This window comes from Erpetoichthys calabaricus, chromosome 3 (genome assembly GCF_900747795.2).
Source record: "Erpetoichthys calabaricus chromosome 3, fErpCal1.3, whole genome shotgun sequence".
NCBI classification, from domain to species: domain Eukaryota; kingdom Metazoa; phylum Chordata; class Cladistia; order Polypteriformes; family Polypteridae; genus Erpetoichthys; species Erpetoichthys calabaricus.
Genome location: NC_041396.2, coordinates 251,141,688 through 251,166,155, shown reverse-complemented (window position 1 = coordinate 251,166,155; position 24,468 = coordinate 251,141,688). Strand labels below are relative to the sequence as shown.

General features: G+C 45.9%; 3 protein-coding genes across 4 annotated transcripts in view; 1 reads left to right on the top strand and 2 right to left on the bottom strand.

Annotated features, from left to right (window-relative positions):
• Positions 1–23,672, bottom strand: part of LOC127527215 (butyrophilin subfamily 1 member A1-like) — a 51,302-nt gene extending 27,630 nt beyond the window's left edge. The window contains exons 1-4 of one of the 2 annotated variants that reach the window (XM_051925226.1): positions 23,495–23,672; positions 8,380–8,718; positions 7,083–7,391; positions 1,077–1,346 (exon numbers count right to left, since the gene is read on the bottom strand). In XM_051925226.1, coding sequence (XP_051781186.1) covers positions 1,077–1,346; positions 7,083–7,391; positions 8,380–8,718; positions 23,495–23,546 — 970 coding nt within the window. In that variant the 5' untranslated portion in view covers positions 23,547–23,672. The remainder of the gene's footprint in view (positions 1–1,076; positions 1,347–7,082; positions 7,392–8,379; positions 8,719–23,494) is intronic. The other variant, XM_051925227.1, reaches the window with a different exon arrangement.
• LOC127527217 (transmembrane protein 272-like) overlaps positions 1–24,468 on the bottom strand; it is a 242,432-nt gene that overhangs the window by 58,990 nt on the left and 158,974 nt on the right. The window lies entirely within an intron of this gene.
• Positions 1–24,468, top strand: part of itga7 (integrin, alpha 7) — a 181,281-nt gene that overhangs the window by 136,333 nt on the left and 20,480 nt on the right. The gene's annotated exons all lie outside the window — the stretch shown is intronic.

Genomic DNA, 24,468 nt, shown 5'->3' with positions numbered 1-24,468 from the left:
TGTCTGCCTAAATTAAGTCACAGCATTAAACAAAACCTCCACCCAAAACATCCATGGATAAAAACAAAATTCTCACATCCCTCATGTCACATAATTCACATGTCTGCCATTCCATCATCCAGTTGAATGCTCAATATGTGGAAAATGCAGAGCTAAAGTCTACAAAGAGCAGCCTAACGTAACTCCCTCACTGTTCTGAGTGGGTTAGGACCGCATGGAGAGTTATGGTTATGGCGTCCTCTGTAGACCTGTTTGCCCTGTAAGCATACTGGTGTATGTCTAACATGGGTACGAGGTTTGAAATGATACGAGTCCGGACCAGTTCCTCAAAGCACTTTGTGATCACAGGGGTAAGCGCCACTGGACAACAGTCATCCATGCTGCTGATGGTAGTCATTTTGGGCATTGCAACTATAATGGAGGACTTCAGTCAGGGTGGAATAGTGGACTGGGATAAGGACTGGTGGAAGATCTTGGTAAAGGCCCCAGCCAGTTGATCCACACAGTCCAACAGCACTCATCCACAGACGCCATCAGGTCCCACTGCCTTCCTCAGGTTCACCATGAGGATGAGGCTGTTGTGGGCTGATGGATAATGACCTGCATCAGGTGACCTGACCTCCTAAAGTCACCACACCGGCCATTAACAGCACTCTGGGACAACAGGCTGAACCTGAAGGGTCCTAAGGTCACTCCTGGCTCCACATCTCTGACCTCTTAGCCTGAGAAGACAGAGAGATTGCCCTCCAGGCCCAGCTCCAGATGCACCCTGCACAATTCCAGACTCTGAGTGTGGGACCCCCGGACGGTCAGAGCCTTAGGTGGTTGCCTGGTTCACAGATGCTCAGATTTGTGGTGTTGTTACGTTTAATACTCGTGAGAAGTGTGCCGTATAACAATGAAATGACTTGAGCTGACCTTTTGTTCACTTTAAGGTCTTTAACTGCACATCCTAATTCTTCAGGTTAAACAGCAGAATTCCACTGCGGACTCAATGAGGTTCAAAGGTGTCCCTCATTCTCTCCCCACATTGCCCTCACCTCCTCATGATGACAGCCCCCATTAAGTGTACTCACTTGTGACGTATTTCCTCTCAGATGCGCCAGTCATGTGCTCCACTTGACAGGACACTGGCTCTCGACTGTCTGGAATGAACTCTAACGAGCTCTCTGCAGTGAAGGTGCCGGTGGGTGTCCGTGATGCTTGTGGGGTCTCTGACTTTATGACCTCCTCACTCCTCCTCCAGGTAAAGACCACCTTTGATGGGTAGAAGTTCTTAGCACAGCAGACTACCTGACTGGCATGGAGCAGCACTGCAGTACCCACCAATGAGACCACTGGAACCCCTGAAAAATAACAAGAGGGGGAGAAAATGGAGAAGATGAAGAGAAACATCACTGGTGAGCCGACTGCAAACACAATATCAGGACTCAGCAACTTCAGTATGGTGGACTTCACGTGTATTGAGTGTCATGGTGTCTTTGTCCAGGGGGTCCTACTGACTCACTCACAGTCCTTATAGACTCACACGTCAGTGACATCAGGTGACTTCTGTTTAATCAGCTGAGACTGAATTTTGGTCATTTAAGCCAATGTCACATTAAGTGACTTTTTGTCGTGGGGCATGGCAGACTTGGCGACTGCAGTCAGTGGTCTCGTCACTGCGCCACGTCAATGTACACGACTCAAAATCACTGACCACGTCTACTCTACTGACTGAATTACGACTTTCCAGCTCAGTTGTGCTCAATCCTTTTTATGACAGCCAACAGTGTGCTGCCCACCAGAGCCGGCAATGTACCAGTGCTATGTGAAGGGTTAACAGCTGCAGCGAGTTCAATTCCAATCTCAGCCTTTTTAACATTTGTTTTAGTACATAAAACACACGACACGAGACAGACTAACCTCTCCTCTGTTTGTGAGGTTCAAAGCACGCGTGTCCCTCATTCCTCATCACTACACTGTTTGCACTGGGCCTCTGGATGAGCCTCAATGGTTTATTTGGTTGTCAGTTCTCCAGAACACTCGGCCCACCCTCTGATTAACACTTTCTAACTATCAGAACGAGTCACAGACTAATTGGTCTCGTTCATTAGGAATGTCACATCAGGCCACCGGCTTCATGGGAGTCACTGCTAGGATTGAGTAAATGAAGACTACAACAGAAAATGACTGGCAAAGTCACCTACTGTGACATGGACTTTAGTCCCGCAACTGATCAGCACAGACAGACCCTCCGCTACACCAGTCAACATCCATCACGGCCATAAAAAGGAGAGAAAGGCCTTCCCGTCCATGGCGCTTCATACCAGCAGCACACAGCAGGGACTGAGCCGTGAAAAACACCTGAGATCAAAGGACCCAAGTCAGGTGTCACATGACAGTCGAATGTCACCAGGCTGATGGCAGCTGATCAAAGTGAGACATCACAGTCATGGCACCATCTACACAACAAATGACCACACTGAGAGACATTCACATGTAGATCTAAAGACAGGCAGGTCCACTGCTCCATGGCGAGGACTGAATCTACAATGCAGGACCTGACGTTCACCTGGCAGATGGGGTCTCGGTTTCCAGAATCCACCACCGGCTTTAGACTTTGAACCTCACCAGTTGTCCTACATTTTAAAAATGGTGACCACCACCCCAGTCTGCCAGTCTCACCTTCCATGTGACACTGAAGGTCACTGAAGGTATGAGAAGCCAAAATATCCTCATACTGCGATACATTCTGCCATTTCAGTTAGCCTTCATATACCACTACGCCCTCGACACCATGAAGTTTCCTAATTGCAGTGCCCTCTGCTACAGAGCTGGACCCAACACCAACACACCCAGTCTGAGGGGGGCATATCCACTGCTTTAGGAGTCCCTCAGAGCACTCGGACCACCTCTCACCTTCATCACCAGTTGTAAGTTTGACTTTTCTGGTTAATGCAGACAATAATTTCAATGCACATCTTTTAGGTAATAGTAAAAATACAAGTTTACAGGGGGATATTACAGTCATGGGGGATTTTAACTTCCTGAAAATTAACTGGGAAAAACTTGGAAATAGTGGAGCACAAGAGCAGGAGTTTGTAGATGTAATCAGTGACTGTTTTTTAGCACAGAATGTTAAAGCAGCAACACGGGGTGAAGCCTGTCTGGATTAAGTATTTAGTAATAATCAGGACAGAATTGAGGGGGGCTGAAGTGATTGGATCACTAGGGTCACATGACCATAATATAATACAATTCTCTGTGTTTTGAAAGATTGAGGATGCAAAGAGTAAAATGCTAATGTCTAAGGAGGACACACTGGGATAAGCTTTAAAGGGTAGAGACAGTCGGGGAGCAGTGGAACAAGATTAACAATGTGTTACATGTAATGCAGGACAAGTATGTACCTACATTAGGAATTAGTAGGAAATAAAAAAACTGTAGAGGGTAAATAAAGAGCTAAAAAAGAAGCTGCAAAGGAAAGAAACAGACGAAATAAGGCATATAAGACTAATGACTGCAAAGTGAATGGAAAAGTGTATGAGAACATGAGGGCAACCATTAAGAAGAATATCAGGGAGGATAAAAGACAGTTGGAGAGGTGAAAGAAGACCCTAAGAGATTCTTTCAGTATTTTAGTAGTAAAAGAACAGTCAAGGAGGAGGTGAAGTGCATCAAGAATAGTAAAGGAGAATTAAAAGATACAGACAGTGAAATAGCGAATGCTCTAAACTTGCATTTTTCTGAGGTGTTTACAAGTCAGCAAGTGGATAACCTGCCAAAGGTAACAGGGACTACTAAGGAGGTACTGAGAGATTTGGAAATTGTAAAGAGAGAAGAGCTGCTCAGATTAAATAAGCTGAAATCAAACAAACCAACAGGACCAGATAATATTTACCCTCAAGTTTTTAAAGAGGCTAGTGAGTGCAGATATAAACCCTTAACACGTATTTTTAGGAAGTCACTGTGCACTGGAGAGATTCTGAAGGACTGGAAAATGGCAAATATCATCCCATTATATAAAAAGGGTGACAGGGCAGATCCAAGCAACTATAGGCCAGTAAGCTTAACATGCAACCCAGGAAAGTTAATGGAAGGAATTATTAAGGATAAGATTGAGCAACAAGGACAGGAGTTTTTAGGAACAGTCAGTGTAGGTTCAGAAGAGGGAGGTCGTGTTTTACTAACAGGCTGGAATTCTATGAGGAAGAACAAAAGGATACGACCAGAGTGGAGCAGATGAGATTATTTATCTTGACTTTCAGAAGGCATTTGATAAGGTGCCACATGAGATGGTGGGCATCAAACTGAAAGAAGTTGCAGTTCAGGATGTGGGGTGTAGAAGGGTGCAGAATTGGCTCAGACACAGGAAGCAGAGGGTGATGGTGCGAGGAACCTCATCAGAATTGACTGATGTTAAGAGTGGTGACCAGCAGGGGGCAGTGCTGGGGCCACTGCTTTTTTAAATATCTATATATAAATGATTTAGATAGGAATATAAGTAACAAGCTGGTGAAGTTTGCAGATGATACCAGGATAGGTGGATTAGCAGATCATCAAGAATCCATTGAATCTTCACAGAAGGACTTGGACAGCTGACAGACTTGAGCAGATTTGTGGCAGATGAAATCTAATGTCAGTAAATGTAAAGAATTACACATAGGAAGTAAAAATGTGATGTTTGATTTCACAATGGGGGTCTGAAAATCGAGAGTCCACCTTAGGAGAAGGATTTAGGAGTCATAGTGGACTCTAAGCTATCGACTTCCAGACAGTGTTCAGAAGACATTAAAAAGGCTAACAGAATGTCAGGTTATATAGCGCCTTGATGTGTGAGTACAAGTCACAGGATGGTCTGCTCAAGCTTTATAATGGACTGGTGAGGCCTCATCTGGAGTCCTGGGTGCAGTTTGGGTCTCCATGAAGACATAGCAGCACAAGAGCAACTAGAGCAGAGAAGAGCAACTGGCTGATTTCAGGGCTACAGGGGATGAGTTAGGAGGAAAAATTAAAAGAGCTGAGCCTTCACAGTTTAAGAAAAAGAAGATGAAGAGGAGACCTGACTGAAGTGTTTAAAATTATGAAGGGTATTAGTCCAGTGGATCGAGACTGTTATTTTAAAATGAGTTCATCAAGAACACAGGGACACAGTTGGAAACTCATTAAGAGTAAATTTCACACAAACATTAGGAAGTTTTTCTTTATACAAAGAAGCACAGACACTTGGAATAAGTGACCAAGTAGTGTGGTGGACAGGAGGACTTTAGGGGCTTTCAAAACTTTACTTGATGTTATTTTAGAAGAATTACGTGGATTGGATTGGTGAGCTTTGCTGGGCTGATGGCCTGTTCTCGTCCTTATTATTCTAATGTTGTTCACTTTACTGCCTGCCCCCCTTGCTAGTGTTACTATCAGCTCTGTCTCACTCTCTGGGGTATACACAGAAAAGGGCAGACGTCCTCTAATGGGAGCAGCGAGGCACAGAAGCCGTCAGTCCTGGATGAAGACGGACGACTAACTGCAGACCCCCTGCGAGTGTAGTGTGACTGCCAGGCCGACTCTCCTTCCAGGCCAGGTGAGTGTGAGGATAGAAGAGCTGCAGCAGAGGTGGAGGACCCCATGGGGGTCTCTGTAACAAAACACCTGGGTGTAGGAATTAAGAGCTTAATGCCAGGATGACATTGATGCCAGGATGCTATGCTGTGTGGCTCTGCCACCTCTTAATAGTCCATGAGAGCGCATTGCTGTGAATATTTTAGAGATTCTTGGCACTTCACTGCTACTGAGGTGACGGTCGGCTGATTTTCAAAGCTCAATTTATATCATTACAGACCCCCAAATACCCGAGAATTACCTCACATATTATTACTGAAACTTTCAATTTCCATTGTTTTCCAACATCCTTAAAATCAGATTCTGGTTGCCAATTTATTTCCTATTTCTGATGAAGTTTTTATTCAGCCATTTTATTCAGTTTATTTGTAAGTCAGGCTGAGTGCAATGGACAAAGCAACAGAGCAATTCAGGAATTGGGAGAACATTTGCTGTGTGATATCAGCAAGTAGCCACACACTGGAGAACAACTCTGCCTTTGGCTGAATGATTGTGAGACATTTATAAGCCATGATTTACAGGAATTGCACATCTTAAATATCAGTACAGTTACAACCACGATGCTCCTGCGTCTCAGCATTCAGTCCCAGCTATTTAAATGTTCTCAAAGACAGTAAACAGATTTATTCTGAGATTTGGAGGAACTGGAAGAAAACAAGCACAGCTGTTAAAAAGACTCCAGTGGTGGACACAGAGAATCCTCCTAACATCAGGCTGGTCACAGCAGTGTGGCTCACCAGGCCACATGTCCTGCTAAAGGCCTGAGCTCCACCACAGAATGGCCGTCCAACGACTCAGATTACTTGTACGCCATCTTCACTTGCCACTTCTAGCTCCTCGTGTTCTTTTGTGTGTTTCGCTCTTCCAGTCCTTATTCTCATAAAGCTACTCGGCCATCTATAAACTCTGACTGACATCCTCAACATGGAGGCCAAGGTTCACATCTCAGGTGCTCCCTGCGTGGAGTTCAACAATAAATGAACAGACAGAAGTCATTGCTTTCCATTTATGTTCATCACTTTCTTGCTCTTTTCTTTTCCTATTTTTTAAACTAACCCATGTCCTTATGTTCACTCATTCAGGATTCAGCCATCTGTTACATTTCTACACTTGTCTCCGTGTTTGGAGTCAGCAGTCAGTGATGAGCGCTACTCACAGATCAACTGAACTGAATTCAATTGTTGCACTTCAGTCTTCAATGTCTTGAACTCTGACCCCTTGGCCACACAATCCCACCCAAACCTGCACAGCACTCAGTGACAGACGACAAGTGGAGCACATAAGCACACCGACTCTTCCTCGTCTAGATGTTTCCTAATCTTCCTCTTCTATGATTACACAATCCTTCATTTTATACAAGGCGGACATTTTCTCCTCCGTCTTACCTTTCAAACTATTTAAGAGCACTAACTGAGTATCCCCCTCGTGTTTACAGCCTTCAGTCAGTAGGAGGTGCTGTGCTACAATGACAAAGTCTTACCAACCTGGTTTGGTGGAGACTGTGATTGGCTGATCCACAGATGCATGTGTCACTTCACAGCTCATTGTATCTCTGCTGTTCCTGATGTCACTTGCGTCAAAGGTGTAGACACTCCTGGCACTGAAGGACCCATCAGGTAGACGCCACCTGGATGGACTTTGATCCGATGTCAGCCTCTCTGTTTTTAACGTCTCACCCTTTCTTGTGATGTTAAAGCTGATGGCTCGTGGGTAGAAACTCACAGCTTCACAGGTCACCACTCCTTCAGACAGACTGAGGTTCGTTTCCAGCTTTATGGACACCTGAGGAGTCGCTAAAAACAAAAGGACAGGTGGTCAGTGAGGCAGGAGGTCCCAATCAGTGCATTCAATTCTACAAGGGGACACAGCTGACATGTTAGAACCCAGCAGTCCAAGACTCAGCTGCTCCCACCATTGTCCCCACACAGCCCTGTGTACTGTTTGAACCTTCGACCAACAGTTTCATTTGAGTGACCAACAAATCCTACACTGAAATGTTCTTCTCTTTTATTTCCAAGTTTACTGGAAAGTCAGAATTGCTTTATTTTACTGTGACATTGTTTGATGTCACCTGACCGAGGGTTTGTGGTCACCAAGAGGGGGCTTTCTGTCAAAGTCCAAAGAGGTTCATAAGCCTCCAAAAAGACCAGACATCCAGTCCAGTATGGGGGGCTGCATTATAACATGGGGCCGCTTTTAATCAGAGGGGTCTCAGAATGGACAGATGGACAGAAAAATGAAGCAAAATACGTCAAGAGAACCCGTCTGCTAAAAAAGAAAACCTGAAGATTGAGCCAAAGTGCGTCTTTTATTTAGCAGGACTTTGGGGACAAAAACACAAAGATCAAGTCATCTTTGGGGGTCTCAGAGACCAACACTGCAGTTGATAGCCTCCAAAGGCCCAGTGAAGGCTCTGATCTCAGTCTGACTGACAGCGCAGTTTGAAAAGTGTCACTCGTGTAACCCAAGCGATTTAAGGGGGGCAGACATACCCCAGTGGTCTAAAGACTGTGATTACTGCGGAAGGGGGCTCTACAGACACTGAAGTGGGGGATTGAAGGAGTGGATAAAACGAAATGTGTGTTTCAGTGCTTTACAATAAAATAAATAAATCACAGAAAACAAACGGCAGAATTTGTAGTTTGGTAAAATCACACGATTGGTGAAGGGTCTGAAAAGTTTGGCAAGGCAGTCAATCTGATTAAAGCCCACCGGATAGACCCTCATAACTGGACAGAGTCAACCAGTAAGACCTGCAGGGTGTTTCAGCAGACGGCTTACCTCTGACAGACACATAGATGTCCACGTCTCCTTCTTTTCTTTTATGTTGCACTATACACCTGTACTGACCGCCATCGTCAAAGTGGACAGACCTGATGAGCAGAGATGCGTTTCCACTCTTCATCCCCTCAGCGTTCAGGCTCAGTCTCGGTCTCTCAATGAGGTCCTCCTGGTCGTACTTTGCTACGGTCAGTGCATATTGTATCCAGGTGACTGTCAGCTGTTTAACATCAATGGCACCTGACGTCACCGTGAAGGAACACTGCAGCAGGACCTCTGACCCCACGTGAACCACTGGGTCAGGCTGTGTGGTCTGAACTATGAGAAGAGACTCTGAAACTGAAAAGAGAAGAAACAGGGACATCAGGCAGCTGGACATTCATAGTGGACACAGCATGGCTTTAGGTCAGGACAGCAGGTCAGAGTCGTGAATAAAAGAACCAGAAGTGACAGAGAGACTCGCAGAGGACACAACATCTCTAAGCATCAGACAAAGGCAGAAGGAGCCAATCTGGTGAGCTGACTGTGAGTGGCCTAAAGGTGACCTGACCTGCACATCTGAGCACTTTGTGGTGACACAAAATAAGAACTGAGGAGAAACAAGATGGAGAGAAGAGGAGTGATGGACTGTCATGTTCAGAGGTCCTCAGCTGTGGCTTTAAGGAGATCTCTGGGATATTGAGAAGTGGGACTGAGGGTCAGTGACACAATAAGAGCAGCGAGCACAAACGTGGCTTTATTAGGGCAAAGTCACAACTAATAAAAAGGGAAGTTAATATAAATATTTAGTTAAAAACAGAAAGATGAAATGGTCATTAAGGGCAAATCATTTTATTCCAAACCTGAAACTGCAGAAACTGTTAAAAAGAGATCTAAAACCAAAACTCACTCCCCGTGTGAGGGGCTCTGAGCAGTCGGCCCTGAAGATCGAAATACAAAAATCCTTGAAGCTCCCTGAAGCTCGGAGGGCCTGCCAAAGCAGAGGACCTGGTGGACTGTATGGAGATCAGCGTGCAGCAGCAGTTCTCGTCTCACATGGTTGTCTCCTCCTCACACACCTCAGCTGGTCAGACCTCATCTCCACCAAAACAAGCAGAGCAGCTTTATGACGGGTCACCATGTCACCTGACCACCCGTCTCCATGGTAACATGCAGACCCCCCCTGCAGCACCCAGCATCTGCCATCCAGCCAGTTCACCTGCTGCTGGTGCCCGCAACAGGCCAGTCGCCCTTCAGGAGCCTGGCACTCCAAAGACTCAGTTCTGTTTATGATTGTATGGCGCTGGTCACCGAGTGCAGGCACAGAGCTCTGTGACGAGTGCTCACGTCAAGTGCAGGAACAAAAGACAGAATACAGAAAGAGTAGACATTAGTCGTCCTTCAGATGAGACGTGAAACTGAGGTCCTGACTCTCTGTGGTCATAAAAGATCCCTGGGTGTCCGTCATAAAGAGTAGGGTGCACCCCAATGTCATGGCTAAATTGCCAATCACCGTCTGGTCACTCTGGCCACCTAAATCAACTCCCATCTCTCTAAACCCTTCACCACCTAATAATTCATGTGTGCTGAGCTCACTACCACAAAATGGCTGCCATCGCATCACCCAGGTGGATGTGACACACTGGTGGTGACAGTAGTGGCTCCCCCTCCGTGTGTAAAGCGCCATATTAATGCAATGTCTTCTTCTTCTAAAGACACGGGTTTGTTGAAACAGAAGGGGAAACAACATGATGAACCCTTCAGGGCCACCGTGGGCTCAGCTGATGTAAAGGAACACATCCGAGAAGCAAAGTGGACATGAAGAGGACAAGCTGGACACGTCTACAGCTGTGACACACGAGTGAGACGCTGGCTGGACACGTCTGAGGGGAAAACAAAGTGAAGTGTCATGTGACTTGAGTGACCGCTCGATAAAAGGAAGACGCGGGTGGAAAATCAAAGGGCAGCTGGCCAACTGGTGCGACGGGGCAGAAGGGGAAAAGAAACCTCAACTGGTGACACAGGCTGGAGAAGGTGACTTTAAACAGCAACTTACTAACATTACTCCATAAGAGTAACTATGTCATCTAGTTACATGTTCCAAAACGTGATGCGTTACCAACAGGGCGCTACATTCGCATTTTGTTTTCTTCTGCACATCTGACTGGTCAGAATTTGTTATTAAATCCTCAGATGAACCTCCATGACTCTGACCAGAAACACAGGCAGATGAGATCAGGTTCTTGGATGTTATAAAGACCGCAGAACACGGTGTCCAGACCACACAGGGACACACTCCACAGGTACCTGAGACCTGACTGAGAGGAGGCGGCCATACCTGAAGACGCTGGCCACAAAGAGCAGCCCCCTAAATAGTGAAGGGGTCTCAGGCAGAGAACTTTTATCATGTCACCTGGCTGATAAAGCCCGTTGGCTTCTTGCCTTACACTGGGGCCGCTGGGATGATCTCTGGCCCCCTGTGACCCTAACTGGGCGCATTAGTTGGCCCCTTAGCACTTGAAGGACTAAATGTCTGCTTAGGACTTTTGCTCAGCTGCTTTCACTTGATTGGACGCTACGCATGGAGTGAACCTCCTCCTCCTCCTCACTCGCTGTCACCAGATGGCTGGAGTGGGCACAGGCGCCATGTTACACAGCAGGTAACGTCTTTATGAAAAAGTCAAAACGTCTGTGAAATAATACAGTCATCTTTTTTTTTTGTTTGGAGTAGTTGGAATAATCTTCCATAGTAACACAATAAAAGTAAATATTCTTTAAATAACACATGGAAATAAGTCCTGGGTTACTCGTTAACTTTCAAAGGTACTCAAACAACTGTATGTGATGCCCCCGACTTTTACAGCTAAACAGTTAAAGTGCCCACTCAATGTGCCAAGGTCAGCGGTCAGCCAAGGAAGACACTTGGATTGTCTGCCAGTTAAAAGGAGACAAACGACAGGAAGACACACGAGAGCTGAGCGGAATGAGTCAGCAATAGAGGGGAGCGGCGGAGATCCCAAATATGAAGGCCGAAGTGACAAAACAGAGGATGACGCTGAGGTGGCCTCTGGTACTGAGAGTGATGAAGAGTCGAGGGGGACACATGTAAATAAAATATGAGAGTCAAAGTGACCACATGGCCATCACCTATCAACAGCTGTGGTCCAGAAGAGCCAGCGGACGGGACCCTCATCTGCTCACAGCCGTGGGGTCCCCTCTTTGCATCCACTGACAACTAGAGGGGAGGAAGTGAGAAAGACAAAACACACAAGCAGGGTCTCTGAGGTCAGACACTTCATGATCTCCACATATGTGTGTGTGATGGGGTGTTTGTGTCCAATGATGGACGAGTGTCCAGACCACCAGTGATTCCTGCAGGGTAGGAGACCTCCATGGGAACTGCCAGTTCTTAGCACAGCATCTCCCACTCAGAGCAATCTGTGCAGTTAGTCTGAATGATCGGCTCTCCTGCAGTATGTGAAACACGACTGTGATGAAAAAGATGAGGATGACTCAAGTGACAAACGTCAGCACACAATCAGATAAGTGGACAGTAGCTGTGTGGAGAGACAGAGGAAGGAGGCCATGGAATTCTTTACAACAAAGTGAATCAACACAAACTCAAATCCTGATTCGTAACAAGAACATCTCAGGCTGAGGTGGACATTTAAATGCCAAACCTCAAGGTGAGAACAAAAGAAATTGTATAAAAGTACAACTGCTGCCAGGTGTATTTCGTAGTCATTGTCTGGTTTCTGGTAAATGAGAAAAGAGGGTCTCTCAACTGATGGCACTGAAGGGAGCAAAAGTCTCAGAGGAAATGAGAAAAAGAAGGAAGCGGAGCTTTCAGAATGGAAAGGGTCAGCATCCATGGGACACCCGTGAGTCCTGACAAGGATTGGGTAAGAGCAGGAAGGAGTGTCCTGGTCTGCCGCAGGGTCTCTGGCCAGTGGGATGTGCCTGGAGCAGATGTAGGGGGAGCCACTCAGTGGACATTCTTACATCCCGCCCAGCCACCTCAAGTGGCTCCTCTTGACCACTCTGAAGCCCCCTTAATGACTGAGAGGCTCGCCCAATCATGGAGTGTTAGCTCAGCTACCAAACGTTTTGTCTTTAGACTTTGTCCCTGCTTCACCACCCGCAGAAGAGCTACCACTGCCCGTCGATATCTCCTTCCCCTTTCTCCATCACTCATTAATACGATCCCAAGATACTTGAACTCCTCCTCCTCACCAGCAGAGGGCAGTCTGCTCTTTTACGACTGACAACCAGGACCTCAGACTTGGAGGTGCTGATCCTCATTCCAGCGGCGAATCGCTCGAGTGTGTGCCGAGGGTCACAGTCAGATAAGACAAAGAGGGCAACATCATCTACATACAGCAATGGTGCCACCAAATGCCCCAGGGCTGGACCCCCTCACATTCTATGCTGCATCTTGATATGTAAAGCACATGTGAAGCACCAACAGGAATGGTGAGAAGACACGGCCGTGACACCCACCGTGAACAACTTCGACTTCTCAGCTCTCCATACATTCATACAGGAAATGAACAGCAGGCTTGAGCGGCCATATTACCCACAATCCTGCAGCCTCTCCCACAATGCACACTGAGAGACATCGTCATATGTGTCACCAAAATCTACAAAACAAATGTACGCTGGGTTATCATACAGCCTTGGACCCCCCCACTTTCCCATTATTAGTGTATAAATGGATATAAATAATTGCATTTAAACAATTTGCCAAAATCTGTTTTATGTAAACGATACTGTTTTAAACGTTATTGTTTTTTCATCAGAAAACCCGGTTTCCACATCTACCTGTATTATCAGCTTAAATGACACTTTTGCCACTCGCAATATGGCGGGCGCGCTGACGTATTGTGTCGACTGGGCAACACAGTGAATGCGGCGTCTATCTATATATGTCTATGGCACACTCGGCCTTCCACAGTCCACCCCACGACCGCCCACAGTCTGTAGAAAGAGAAGGAGAAGGAGAAGGAGAAGAGCTGCTGTACAGTTTTTCCAATTCGAAAAAGAAAAGGAGCTGAAAACGTTTTCTGACACGGAACAATGGCACAACAGAACCAGGTATGGACTCACAGAATAAAAAGCTCAGTATATTTAAAGAAACTTTAGATTTATTAAACAAAACTAATGAGATGTACGATTATATATTGTACAGCGAATCCAAGTGTTCTCTGTTTATCGTCATTACTGGCATATTCTATTTTTAAGCATATCGTTTTAATTATTTTTTACCTCTTGCATTATTTCTTTTTAATATTTCATCTATATTAACTTTTTCATTTATGTAGAGAATCTGCAATGTTAGTGTACAATATGAAAGGTAGTTATGTTTATCATCATCATTAACGTTTGTTAAATATCTTATTTAACTTGATTTTTCTGTAGTTAAGTTAGCTATTTATAAAAGTACAGCAGCGCTTTCTGCCAAATTAGCATTACATATTATTTTTGTCTTGATTTCCACAGTCACATTTCTTCATAAAGGCAGAGAATATAAAACCAACTTTGAGTACATTGATTATCAAAATGAATCCAAGTGCCCTCTTTGTAAAAAACAAAGAGACCACAGCATCCTGCTGCCTCGCCATTAGAGTCATGAAGGCCACATTGTCAAGTATGCAGGTGTTTATGCCAGGAGTGTGTACTTGAAAACAATACTGACGTTTAGATTTCTGAAGTGGAACTTTTTATAATACAGTTTAAAAAGCTGAGCTAATCCTGCACTTTCTGTTTGGCAGGTTTTACTATTTACAGATGTAACACAGGCTGTGTCACCAATGGTCATTTCCACTGTTGTTTTTGTTTAAAAGTCATTGTCATAAGTTTAGTGTATGTCAGTATTTAATATTTGTCTTTGATTCATTTTTTTTACCCCTTGTATTAGATGAATAGCCATGACTGTGGAATTGTCATGTTGATGGTGTGACCATTTCATATTGTAACTATCTTCTTGTGTATGTCTGTATTTAATGTCGTGTCCAGGTTTCCAAAGGACCATTTTATTGTTTCTCTCATCCTCGAGGCCCCCTTCAATTTTAACGTGGTGTGTCTCAACTTTACTCCTTTCTTCTTTCATTGTAGTATTTGTAGAGGGAGGATCATATCTGGTTCCCATTTTTGTCACCTTCTACAATTTGTGTTGGATATTTGTGTTATGTTTATTTTATTTTATTATATTTGTATTATTTTTAATTCTAGCATACTGTCGCTAGTGGTTTTGATGTTCCACAAACGCCTACCTTTTAAAATCCAGATATTTTAAATGTATGTTTATAATGGTTTGCATAACTATTTTTGTAACATTAAACTCCTTTTAACAACATGACTCTGCTCAGTCCTCTTTAGAATGACATGCTGGCTTTGAGGAAGTGCTTGTGTATATATATCCATCCATTTTCCAACCTGTTGAATCCGAACACAGGGTCACGGGGGTCTGCTGGAGCCAATCCCAGCCAACACAGGGCACAAGGCAGGAACCAATCCCGGGCAGGGTGCCAACCCACCGCAGTTGTGTATATATATTTATTTATTTATATATATATATTGCTTGAGAACTCCAGCTGGAAAGGGTAAATGAAATTTAAATTTCCTTTAATAACTTTAATTTAGTTCTGCGGTAATATGGCCAATATACTTAGTCATATTGTAAATCAAAGACAATAGTCAAAATGTTTACCGTTATGAACTTAGTGCTTCTTTTTGAAATCACTGAAGTATCTGTTCACATCGGACTGAGCGAGCAAACGCCTTTCTAAATGAAGGCCAAGAATCAAACAAAAAATTAGAAGGTACAGAAATAATGGAGAGCCAGGACAGGGTCCTTTTTTGTGCTTATTCTTTTGGTTCTTTTAAACATTTCCTTAGGTAAATATCATTTTCTCTGTTTTTCAGCGAAAGCGATGTGACAGAGGACAGACACAAATGCTGGGGGTGTGGCGTTCACCTGCAGCCGGATACAATTTAGAGGAATTGGAGAGGAACCAGCAGAGGGCGTATTGACAAATAAGCGGGTAATAATAATTCATTGCATTTATATAGCACTTTTCTCACTACTCAAAGCGCTCAGCAATTGCAGGTTAAAGGCCTTTCTTAAGGGCCCAACAGAGTAGAGTCCCTTTTGGCATTTACGGGATTCGAACCGGCAACCTTCCGATTGCCAGAGCAGATCCCTAGCCTCAGAGCCACACTCCGCTAAGTTTTTTTAAATGAAATTAAAAAGATAAAAACAGAAAAGACAGGGAAAGACTCCAGCGTGGGGCTCTAAAAATGAACACGAGAGCAGCCTGAAGACCATAAGAGTGAACAGTCTGAAATAATACTATAGAGAAAGAATAAACAGAGACAATACTATCCACATGCAGAGCCACGGCACCATACGTCACCACAGTTTCAGACCCGCAGTTACAGACCCAGAAGTGACATCTCCGTCATTTCAGGACTGACGTCGTAAACTTACTTTTGGAAGGTTTGGGCAGGTCTCAGCAAAGCGCAGAAAGTAACGTCGGGTCAAAGACCCGTTTAGAAACCAAATAATACTCATCATTGTGAAGTTCAGAGGGTTTCTGCCATCACATCGTGTCACACATCAAACTAAACAATACGGATCGTTTCTGTGAAATACACTATTAACATTTACGTTGTGTTCTGGTCTGTGGGAACCATTTAACATGTCGACAAAATTAAAATCATCAAGATCTGTGTGAATTGAAAATAGTTTTTTGTTTACATTCATGAAACGAACTATACAATATAATTATAATGTTTACACCACGTTAGAGTTTAGTAAAATGTTAATAATAAAAGTAATTACGTTTTTTAAAATGTACTATGCATGTGTGCAATATTGTTCTAAACCAATTTAAAATAAACATTTAAGCCAATCTAATATTTTTAAACATGTATGTGAAGAAAACGGCAATACATATTCTACACTGAATTATGCAATATATTAATTGCCCCTCCTTTAACCGCCACCTTATCGTGGTGGAGGGGTTTGCGTGTCCCAATGATCCTAGGAGCTCCGTTGTCCGGGGCTTTATGCCCCTGGTAGGGCCACCCAAGGCAAACTGGTCCTAGGTGAGGGATGAGACAAAGAGCGGTTCAAGAAAACCTCCTATGATGAATAAAAAATTTGGACAGCGTTTTCCCTCGCCCGGACGCAGGTCACCGGGGCCCCCGTCTGGAGCCAGGCCTGGAGGTGGGTCTCGATGGCGAGCGCCTGGTGGCCGGGCCTGCACCCATGGGGCTCGGCCGGGCACAGCCCGAAAAGGCAACGTGGGTCCACCTTCCCATGGGCTCACCACCTATGAGAGGGGCCAAGGAGGTCGGGTGCAGTGTGAGTTGGGTGATGGCCGAAGGCGGGGACCTTGGTGGTCCGATCCTCGGCTACAGAAGCTGGCTCTTGGGACGTGTAATGTCACCTCTCTGAAGGTGAAGGAGCCTGAGCTAGTGCGCGAGGTCGAGAGGTTCCGGCTAGATATAGTCGGGCTCACCTCGACGCACAGCTTGGACTCTGGAACCAATCTCCTCGAGAGGGGCTGGACTCTCTACCACTCTGGAGCTGCCCCCGGTGAGAGGCGCCGAGCGGGTGTGGGTATACTTATTGCCCCCCGACTTGGAACCTGTTCATTGGGGTTTACCCCAGTAGACGAGAGGGTAGCCCCCCTTCGCCTTTGGGTGGGGGGACAGGTCCTAACTGTTGTTTGTGCGTATGCACCGAACAGCAATTCGGAGTACCCACCCTTTTTGGAGTCCCTGGAGGGGGGTGCTAGAGGGCATACCATCTGGGGACTCCCTCGTACTGCTGGGAGACTTCAGTGCTCACGTGGGCAATGATAGTGAGACCTGGAAGGGCGTGATTGGGAGGAATGGCCTCCCCGATCTGAACCCGAGTGGTATTTTGTTATTGGACTTCTGTGCTCGTCACGGATTGTCCATAACGAACACCATGTTCAAGCATAGGGGTGTTCATATGTGCACTTGGCACCAGGACACCCTAGGCCTCAGTTCGATGATCGACTTTGTGGTCGTGTCGTCGGACTTGTGGCCACATGTCTTGGACACTCGGGTGAAGAGAGGGGCGGAGCTGTCAACTGATCACCACCTGGTGGTGAGTTGGCTTCGATGGTGGGGGAGGATGCCGGTCAGGCCTGGTAGGCCCAAACGTGTTGTGAGGGTCTGCTGGGAACGTCTGGCATGAGCCCCCAGTCAGAAGTAGCTTCAACTCCCACCTCCGGCAGAACTTTGACCATGTCCCGAGGGAGGTGGGGGACAATGAGTCCGAATGGGCCATGTTCCGTGCTTCTATTGTTGAGGCGGCTGACCGGAGCTGTGGCATTAAGGTGTTCGGTGCCTGTCGTGGCGGCAATCCCCGAACCCGTTGGTGGACACTGGCGGTGAGGGATGCCGTCAAGCTTCCGTACTTCGAAGACCTCCTCAATCCCACTAACATGCCTTCCAATGAGGAAGCAGAGTCTGGGGACTTGGAGGTGGGCTCCTCCATCTCTGGGACTGAGGTCACCGAGGTGGTCAAAAAACTCCTTTGTGGCAGGACCCCGGGGGTGGATGAGATATGCCAGGAGTTCCTCAAGGCTCTGGATGTTGTAGGGCTGTCTTGGTTGACACGTCCCTACAACATCGCATGGACATCAGGGACAGTGCCTCTGGATTGGCAGACCGAGGTGGTGGTCCCCCTTTTTAAGAAAGGGGACCGGAGGGTGTGTTCCAACCTCAGAGGGATCACACTCCTCAGCCTCCCTGGAAAAGTCTATTCGGGGGTCCTGGAGAGGAGGGTCCGTTGGATAGTCGAACCTCGGATTAGGAGGAACAGTGTGGTTTTCGTCCTGGTCGCGGAACAGTGGACCAGCTCTACACCCTTAGCAGGGTCTTGGAGGGTGCATGGGAGTTCGCCCAACCAGTCTACATGTGTTTTGTGGGCGTTCGACCGTGTCCCTCGGGGAATCCTGTGGGGGGTACTCCGAGAGTATGGGGTACCGGACCCCCTGATAAGGGCTGTTCGGTCCCTGTACGATCGGTGCCAGAGCTTGGTTCGCATTGCCGGCAGTAAGTCGAACCCGTTTCCAGTGAGAGTTGGACTCCGCCAGGGCTGCCCTTTGTCACCGATTCTGTTCATAACTTTTATGGACAGAATTTCTAGGCGCAGCCAGGGTGTTGAGGGGGTCCGGCTTGGTGGGCTCAGGATTGGGTCACTGCTTTTTGCAGATGATGTTGTCCTGTTTGCTTCATCAGGCCGTGATCTTCAGCTCTCTCTGGATCGGTTCACAGCTGAGTGTGAAGCGGCTGGGATGGGAATCAGCACCTCCAAATCCGAGACCATGGTCCTCAGCCGGAAAAGGGTGGAGTGCCCTCTCAGGGTTGGGAGCGAGATCCTGCCTCAAGTGGAGGAGTTCAAGTATCTCGGGATCTTGTTCATGAGTGAGGGAAGAATGGAGCGTGAGATCGGCCGGGCGGATCGGTGCGGTGTCTGCAGTGATGCGGGCTCTGCATCGGTCTGTCGTGGTGAAAAAGGAGCTGAGCCGTAAGGCAAAGCTCTCAATTTACCGCTTGATCTATGTTCCTACCCTCACCTATGATCATGAACGATGGGTAGTGACCGAAAGAACGAGATCGCGAATACAAGCGGCTGAAATGAGTTTCCTCCGCAGGGTGTCTGGGCTCTCCCTTAAAGATAGGGTGAGAAGCTCAGAGTAGAGCCGCTGCTCCTCCGCATCGAGAGGAGTCAGATGAGGTGGCTCGGGCATCTGATCAGGATGCCTCCTGGACGCCTCCCTGGTGAGGTGTTCCGGGCACGTCCAACTGGGAGGAGGCCCCGGGGAAGACCCAGGACACGCTGGAGGGACTATGTCTCCCGACTGGCCTGGGAACGCCTCGGGATTCTCCCAGAAGAGCTAGAAGAAGTGGCCGGGGAGAGGGAAGTCTGGGCATCTCTGCTCAAGCTGCTGCCCCCACGACCCGACCTCGGATAAGTGGAAGAGGATGGATGGATGGATGGATGGATGGATGGATGGATAATTGCCTTATATAGAACTGCTCTAGTTTTTGTCACTTATTATTATAAACAATGGGCCATCAAAAGAAAAAAATATTTATACTAATTACAACACAATTTATTTATATAGCACCCTACCCAAAATTCAAAAAGAACAACAGGACCGATAGAACATTGGCTACACATAATATCTTCACTAAATAAAGATAAATACAGGATATACAAAACATTCAAATAGAATAAAAGACAATAATGCAGACTAAAATACAACATATAATACTACAAAAAAATCTTGAGCAAATAATATAAATTGTGATAAAAAGTCCAACCCTGAGTACCTGGACAGACAGAGGGGGAAAACTGACAGAAGGGGCCGAATGTCATGTCTGTTTAATGTCCTCCTAAACCAATGAGTTAAAACAAATGAATGGAGTCAGCTGATGTCATTAATTTTGGGGGGTCAGTCCACAGTCAGGGCGCTATATACAGCTGGAGGCCCTGCTGTCACCCACAGAGTGCAGGTTAGTGGGGGGCACAGAATGAGTGGACCTTAGTGGGCAGGTCAAGAACAGAATTTGATATTCAGGCCTGTAAGACACAGGGAGCAGTGAAGGTGCAGCAGGATGGCTGGGATGTGCTCGCTGTTGTTGGTTCATATCAGGACTCTTGCAGTTGAGTTTTGAATCAGCGGAGCTGTGATATAAGATTATTATAAAATTAAGATAACTTAATTATTATATTATAAATTACGGCATGAGGGTTGCCCTGGACATGACATAAGCTACATAGGGTCTGACAATGGGTCCAAGGATTTTATTCCGATACCTAATGGCAGTCAAGATGTCGTTGTCTAGCCTGTAGAGGTCTGTGCGTCCCTCCATGGATACGCCTCCCCAGACCCACCACCAGACCGGTCATGCTGAACGATGTTACAGGCAGCATAACGTTCTCCACGGCTTCGCGGTGACATATGGTGCTGTGGCTTTGCAAGTGGATGCTACTCCAACAAGATGGCAGGACGACAGGGGCTGAATAATGTGCAAAGACAAACGGGCAACGGTAAAATTACAGTGACCAGATTTTTCTGGGGGCAACCTGGGACACCAGGCGGGGGGTCTGGGGGGGGCAGATAGACTTTAATAATGGAAATGCCTATTTTCGTGTTTCCTGCATCTTATTCTGTACAAGTTTCTTCCATTTGAAACAATCATATTATTAAACCGGGCGGCACGGTGGCGCAGTGGGTAGCGCTGCTGCCTCGCAGTTAGGAGACCTGGGGACCTGGGTTCGCTTCCCGGGTCCACCCTGCGTGGAGTTTGCATGTTCTCCCCGTGTCTGCGTGGGTTTCCTCCGGGCGCTCCGGTTTCCTCCCACAGTCCAAAGACATGCAGGTTAGATGGATTGGTGATTCTAAATTGGCCCTAGTGTGTGCTTGGTGTGTGGGTGTGTTTGTGTGTGTCCTGTGGTGGGTTGGCACCCTGCCCAGGATTGGTTCCCTGCCTTGTGCCCTGTGTTGGCTGGGATTGGCTCCGGCAGACCCCCGTGACCCTGTGTTTGGATTCAGCGGGTTGGAAAATGGATGGATGGATATTAGTAAACCACAAACATATACTCATTTTCAAAGTAGGGTTCTATACCATTGTATGCTATTTTTCGTGAAATTACAGGCTAGATCTTGCCAAAAACAGTTCATGAAAATTGACTGAAAGCCACGCTTTCCTGAAGAGCAAATAACAAACTCATTAGTGTACATTATATAGTATACTGTATGTTATGGACGTACCGAAACCGTTCGTTGTTAATCAGGAATCGCAGTGAAAGTAGAGAAGTGCCAGAAATGTTTTGTGAATAATTTATTAATACTTTCTGAAATTGAACATGACACTTTTTCAATGTTTATAAAGGAAAAACAGCTTTTCAATGAGTAACCTTCATAATCATGAAACAAATATTTCTGAGATGAGTGGATAGCTCTCAGGACATCAGGAGTTTGTAATAACGGGTCATAAAACTTGTCACATGAATCACTGAAATTGCATTTCACACCCAGCATATGTTTCAATGTGTCGACTTTAAGTTGTGACTTTTCTGGTGTCCACATGTTGTTAATCAGAGAAAAGACTCTTTCAGTGGGAGCATTTGTCCCTGGAAGGCATAATGCAAATTCTGCCATGAGTTTCATATTATTACATGATGGTTGACAAAGTGCTGAAAGATTTCCATCCATCGTTTCTCTACTGGTAATTCTGCTGTACCCCATTCATTAACTTTTATCTGCAGTGACATATCTTTGGATATCTCATCAAACAGTTCATTGTCATTTATCTTGTCAGGAAATATGTCATTCACAAAACCAATGCAATTTTGAACATCTATTCATTCATTATTAATATATAAATTAATATTATCAGATTCACAACTACGACGAAATTTACAGAGTACAGTCTGCAGACTTGAGACTATACATTAAAGTGTGTACAGCAGTACTTACTTAAAGAATAAAGAGCTAAAATTAAAGTTAAAAAAAATAAACTTTGTCAGCACTTTCAAATTTGTTGTACAATATAAATTGGCAAGTTTAACTCTTTTAAGTTTAAGCTTTAACTTCAGTGAAAACGGCTCACCTCGAACGCCGTATTGACGAGTGAATGACTGAATCAGGCATCAGCTCTTATATCAGCCTCAGAGCAGGAATAATAAGAGAATTCCTGGCTCAGAGCGTAGCATCGCCAATACGTGTCGTTTCACAAGGCACGGCCGGCCCGATACCATCAGACGATGCGTCCGCTTCCGCCGTCACGCCTTCCGTGCGTTTCCATACTGCAAACAGTGGCCACCAGCAGGCGTCAGTCTCAGAAGAAGGTCGACTAACCGTCTGACGTCATGATGGGTAGAAAGTATTGTGACGTCCCGTCGAATAAACACACTCAGGAGCCGCTTGTCCGGGGAAGTCTTCCAAATGCTGACTGGCTTTTTATTCAATCTGCCGCGATATAAACGGTGCCCTACAGCCGCCCGTTGTCTGGGTCACGGGGACACCTCCAAAATAACAAAGACTAATCACCTTCGTCCTATCTACCTCTCTCAAAAAAAACAGTTACTTCCCTTCTTTACACCTTATACTGTTCTCCTCACTTTCTCCAGCCTCCAACTCACACTTCCGGCCACACACCCCTTTTTATCACGCCCCATTAATTAACCCAGATCCCTGTCACTCATCTCTCTCTAGGGAGGTGCCCCAAGCCCTTACAAACAGGGTTCCCCCAAGACTCCACTCCAACACTGCTTCCCTTCCCTATAGCCCATGCAATGGCAAGACACGTCACAGTATGATTTGGAGTCAGAAAGGCGGAATGGGGTCTATGCCTCTAGGGAAAAGTACGCATTTTGTTGGGACATTTCCTGATCTTTCGGGGACACAGGTGTTCTAACGAAACATCCTACCCATCGAAATGATCTACTCAGTGATACTAAGCATGCGCAGACCAAAATTACGCAACTTTCTCGAAGGTATTTACTGTCAACATTTTTATAAAAGTTGTGTATTTTGCATGTGTGACTTTTAATCTTGTACAGACCATTCTATCCATGCACGAGTAATGACCGTCTTGTGAAATCTTTGCATCAGGCTGTGTCTCTTTCGGGCATTAAATGATGCATATAGAATAAATTGAGAAATGTTAACATTTCCATAAATTTCATAGACGACTTCTAAATACAACATGTTAAATGATGACATGGTATTACGTTATAAGTTTAATGTTACGACTTACAATAAACGGATGATACTTCGACAAAGTAGGACAAATCGTCAGAACCGGGAAGGGTGATCCAAAAATAGGGACTGTCCCTGGTAAACCGGGACGTCTGGTCACAACTGCGTCTAAATGTCTTAAGTAAAACTGCAGTGATAAAAACAACAGAAAAGAAAGCACGAAAAGTGGCGACATAAAAGACAAGACGAAGTGAAGATGGGTGGGGCGCGTGCAGAAGTGAAGACTGAGAGACTGGGGACCGTTAACGTGCAGGGGGTGAGCTGAAAATATGCAAGAATAGACAAAAAAGAAGATACATAAATAAAAGAAAGGCACTTACTGGAGACCTGGAGCAGAAAAACAACGATGACGACGACGGGCGCGTCCATCATGGCAGAAGGCGAGGAAACGAGTCCGTTATGTTACTTTCGGTTTTAACGAAAATGCGAAGTGCAGTAGAGAGAATACCGTAAAGAGCCGAGTAGGCAGGAGACCCGCCGGCACTGAACGGTTAACACGGCCGGTGCACCGTAAGAGCAGAAGGGGCTCGTTGTTTTATGTAGCGCCCCGCATGTCCGTTACATTATTGAAGTTTTATTAAAGTTTCAATGTGTGCCTCCTCGCTAAATGTGCCCGCTCGGAGCAGCAGACCGCCACTCTTTTACTTTCTTTCCTTTTTTTTTTTGAGCTTTGACTTCACGGCCATCAGGTCACTTCAGTCACCCCTTTAAGGACAGTGACACAAAGCCCTGCCTGCGGAGTGACAGGATCACCTAAAAGTCACAACTAAATCTTAGTATAATAAATATACAGAGAGTGACGTTTTAGCTGTGAACCCCCCAGTCTCACTGAGATGGCACAGGTGGTGAACCAGCTGAAGGGAGAAAGGCTGCAGGGTTCTGTGGTATCCGGGGTGAACTTCTCCTGGCTGGTGGTCAGGCTGTCCTCCTGGCATTTCAAGCAATCTTTGCTTCCATTTGGGAGACTGGTATCATCCCAACTGACATTAAAAATGGGACTTGTCATCCCTATCTGGAAAGGGAAGGGTGATTGCCTGGAGTGCAGCAACTACAGGGGGGTAACACTGCTCTCTGTGCCGGGTAAGGTCCTTGCTAGAGTCGTCCTCAATAGGATCCGTGATCACCTGCTCACCTATCAGTGACCGGAACAGTCTGGTTTTACGCCGAAGAAGTGTACCATCGACGCATCCTAGCACTGAGGGTTCTCATGGAGTGCAAATGCGAATATCGTCAGAGTTTCTTTGCAGATTTTGTCGATTTTTGCAAAGCGTTCAACTCAGTTGATCAGGCTGCC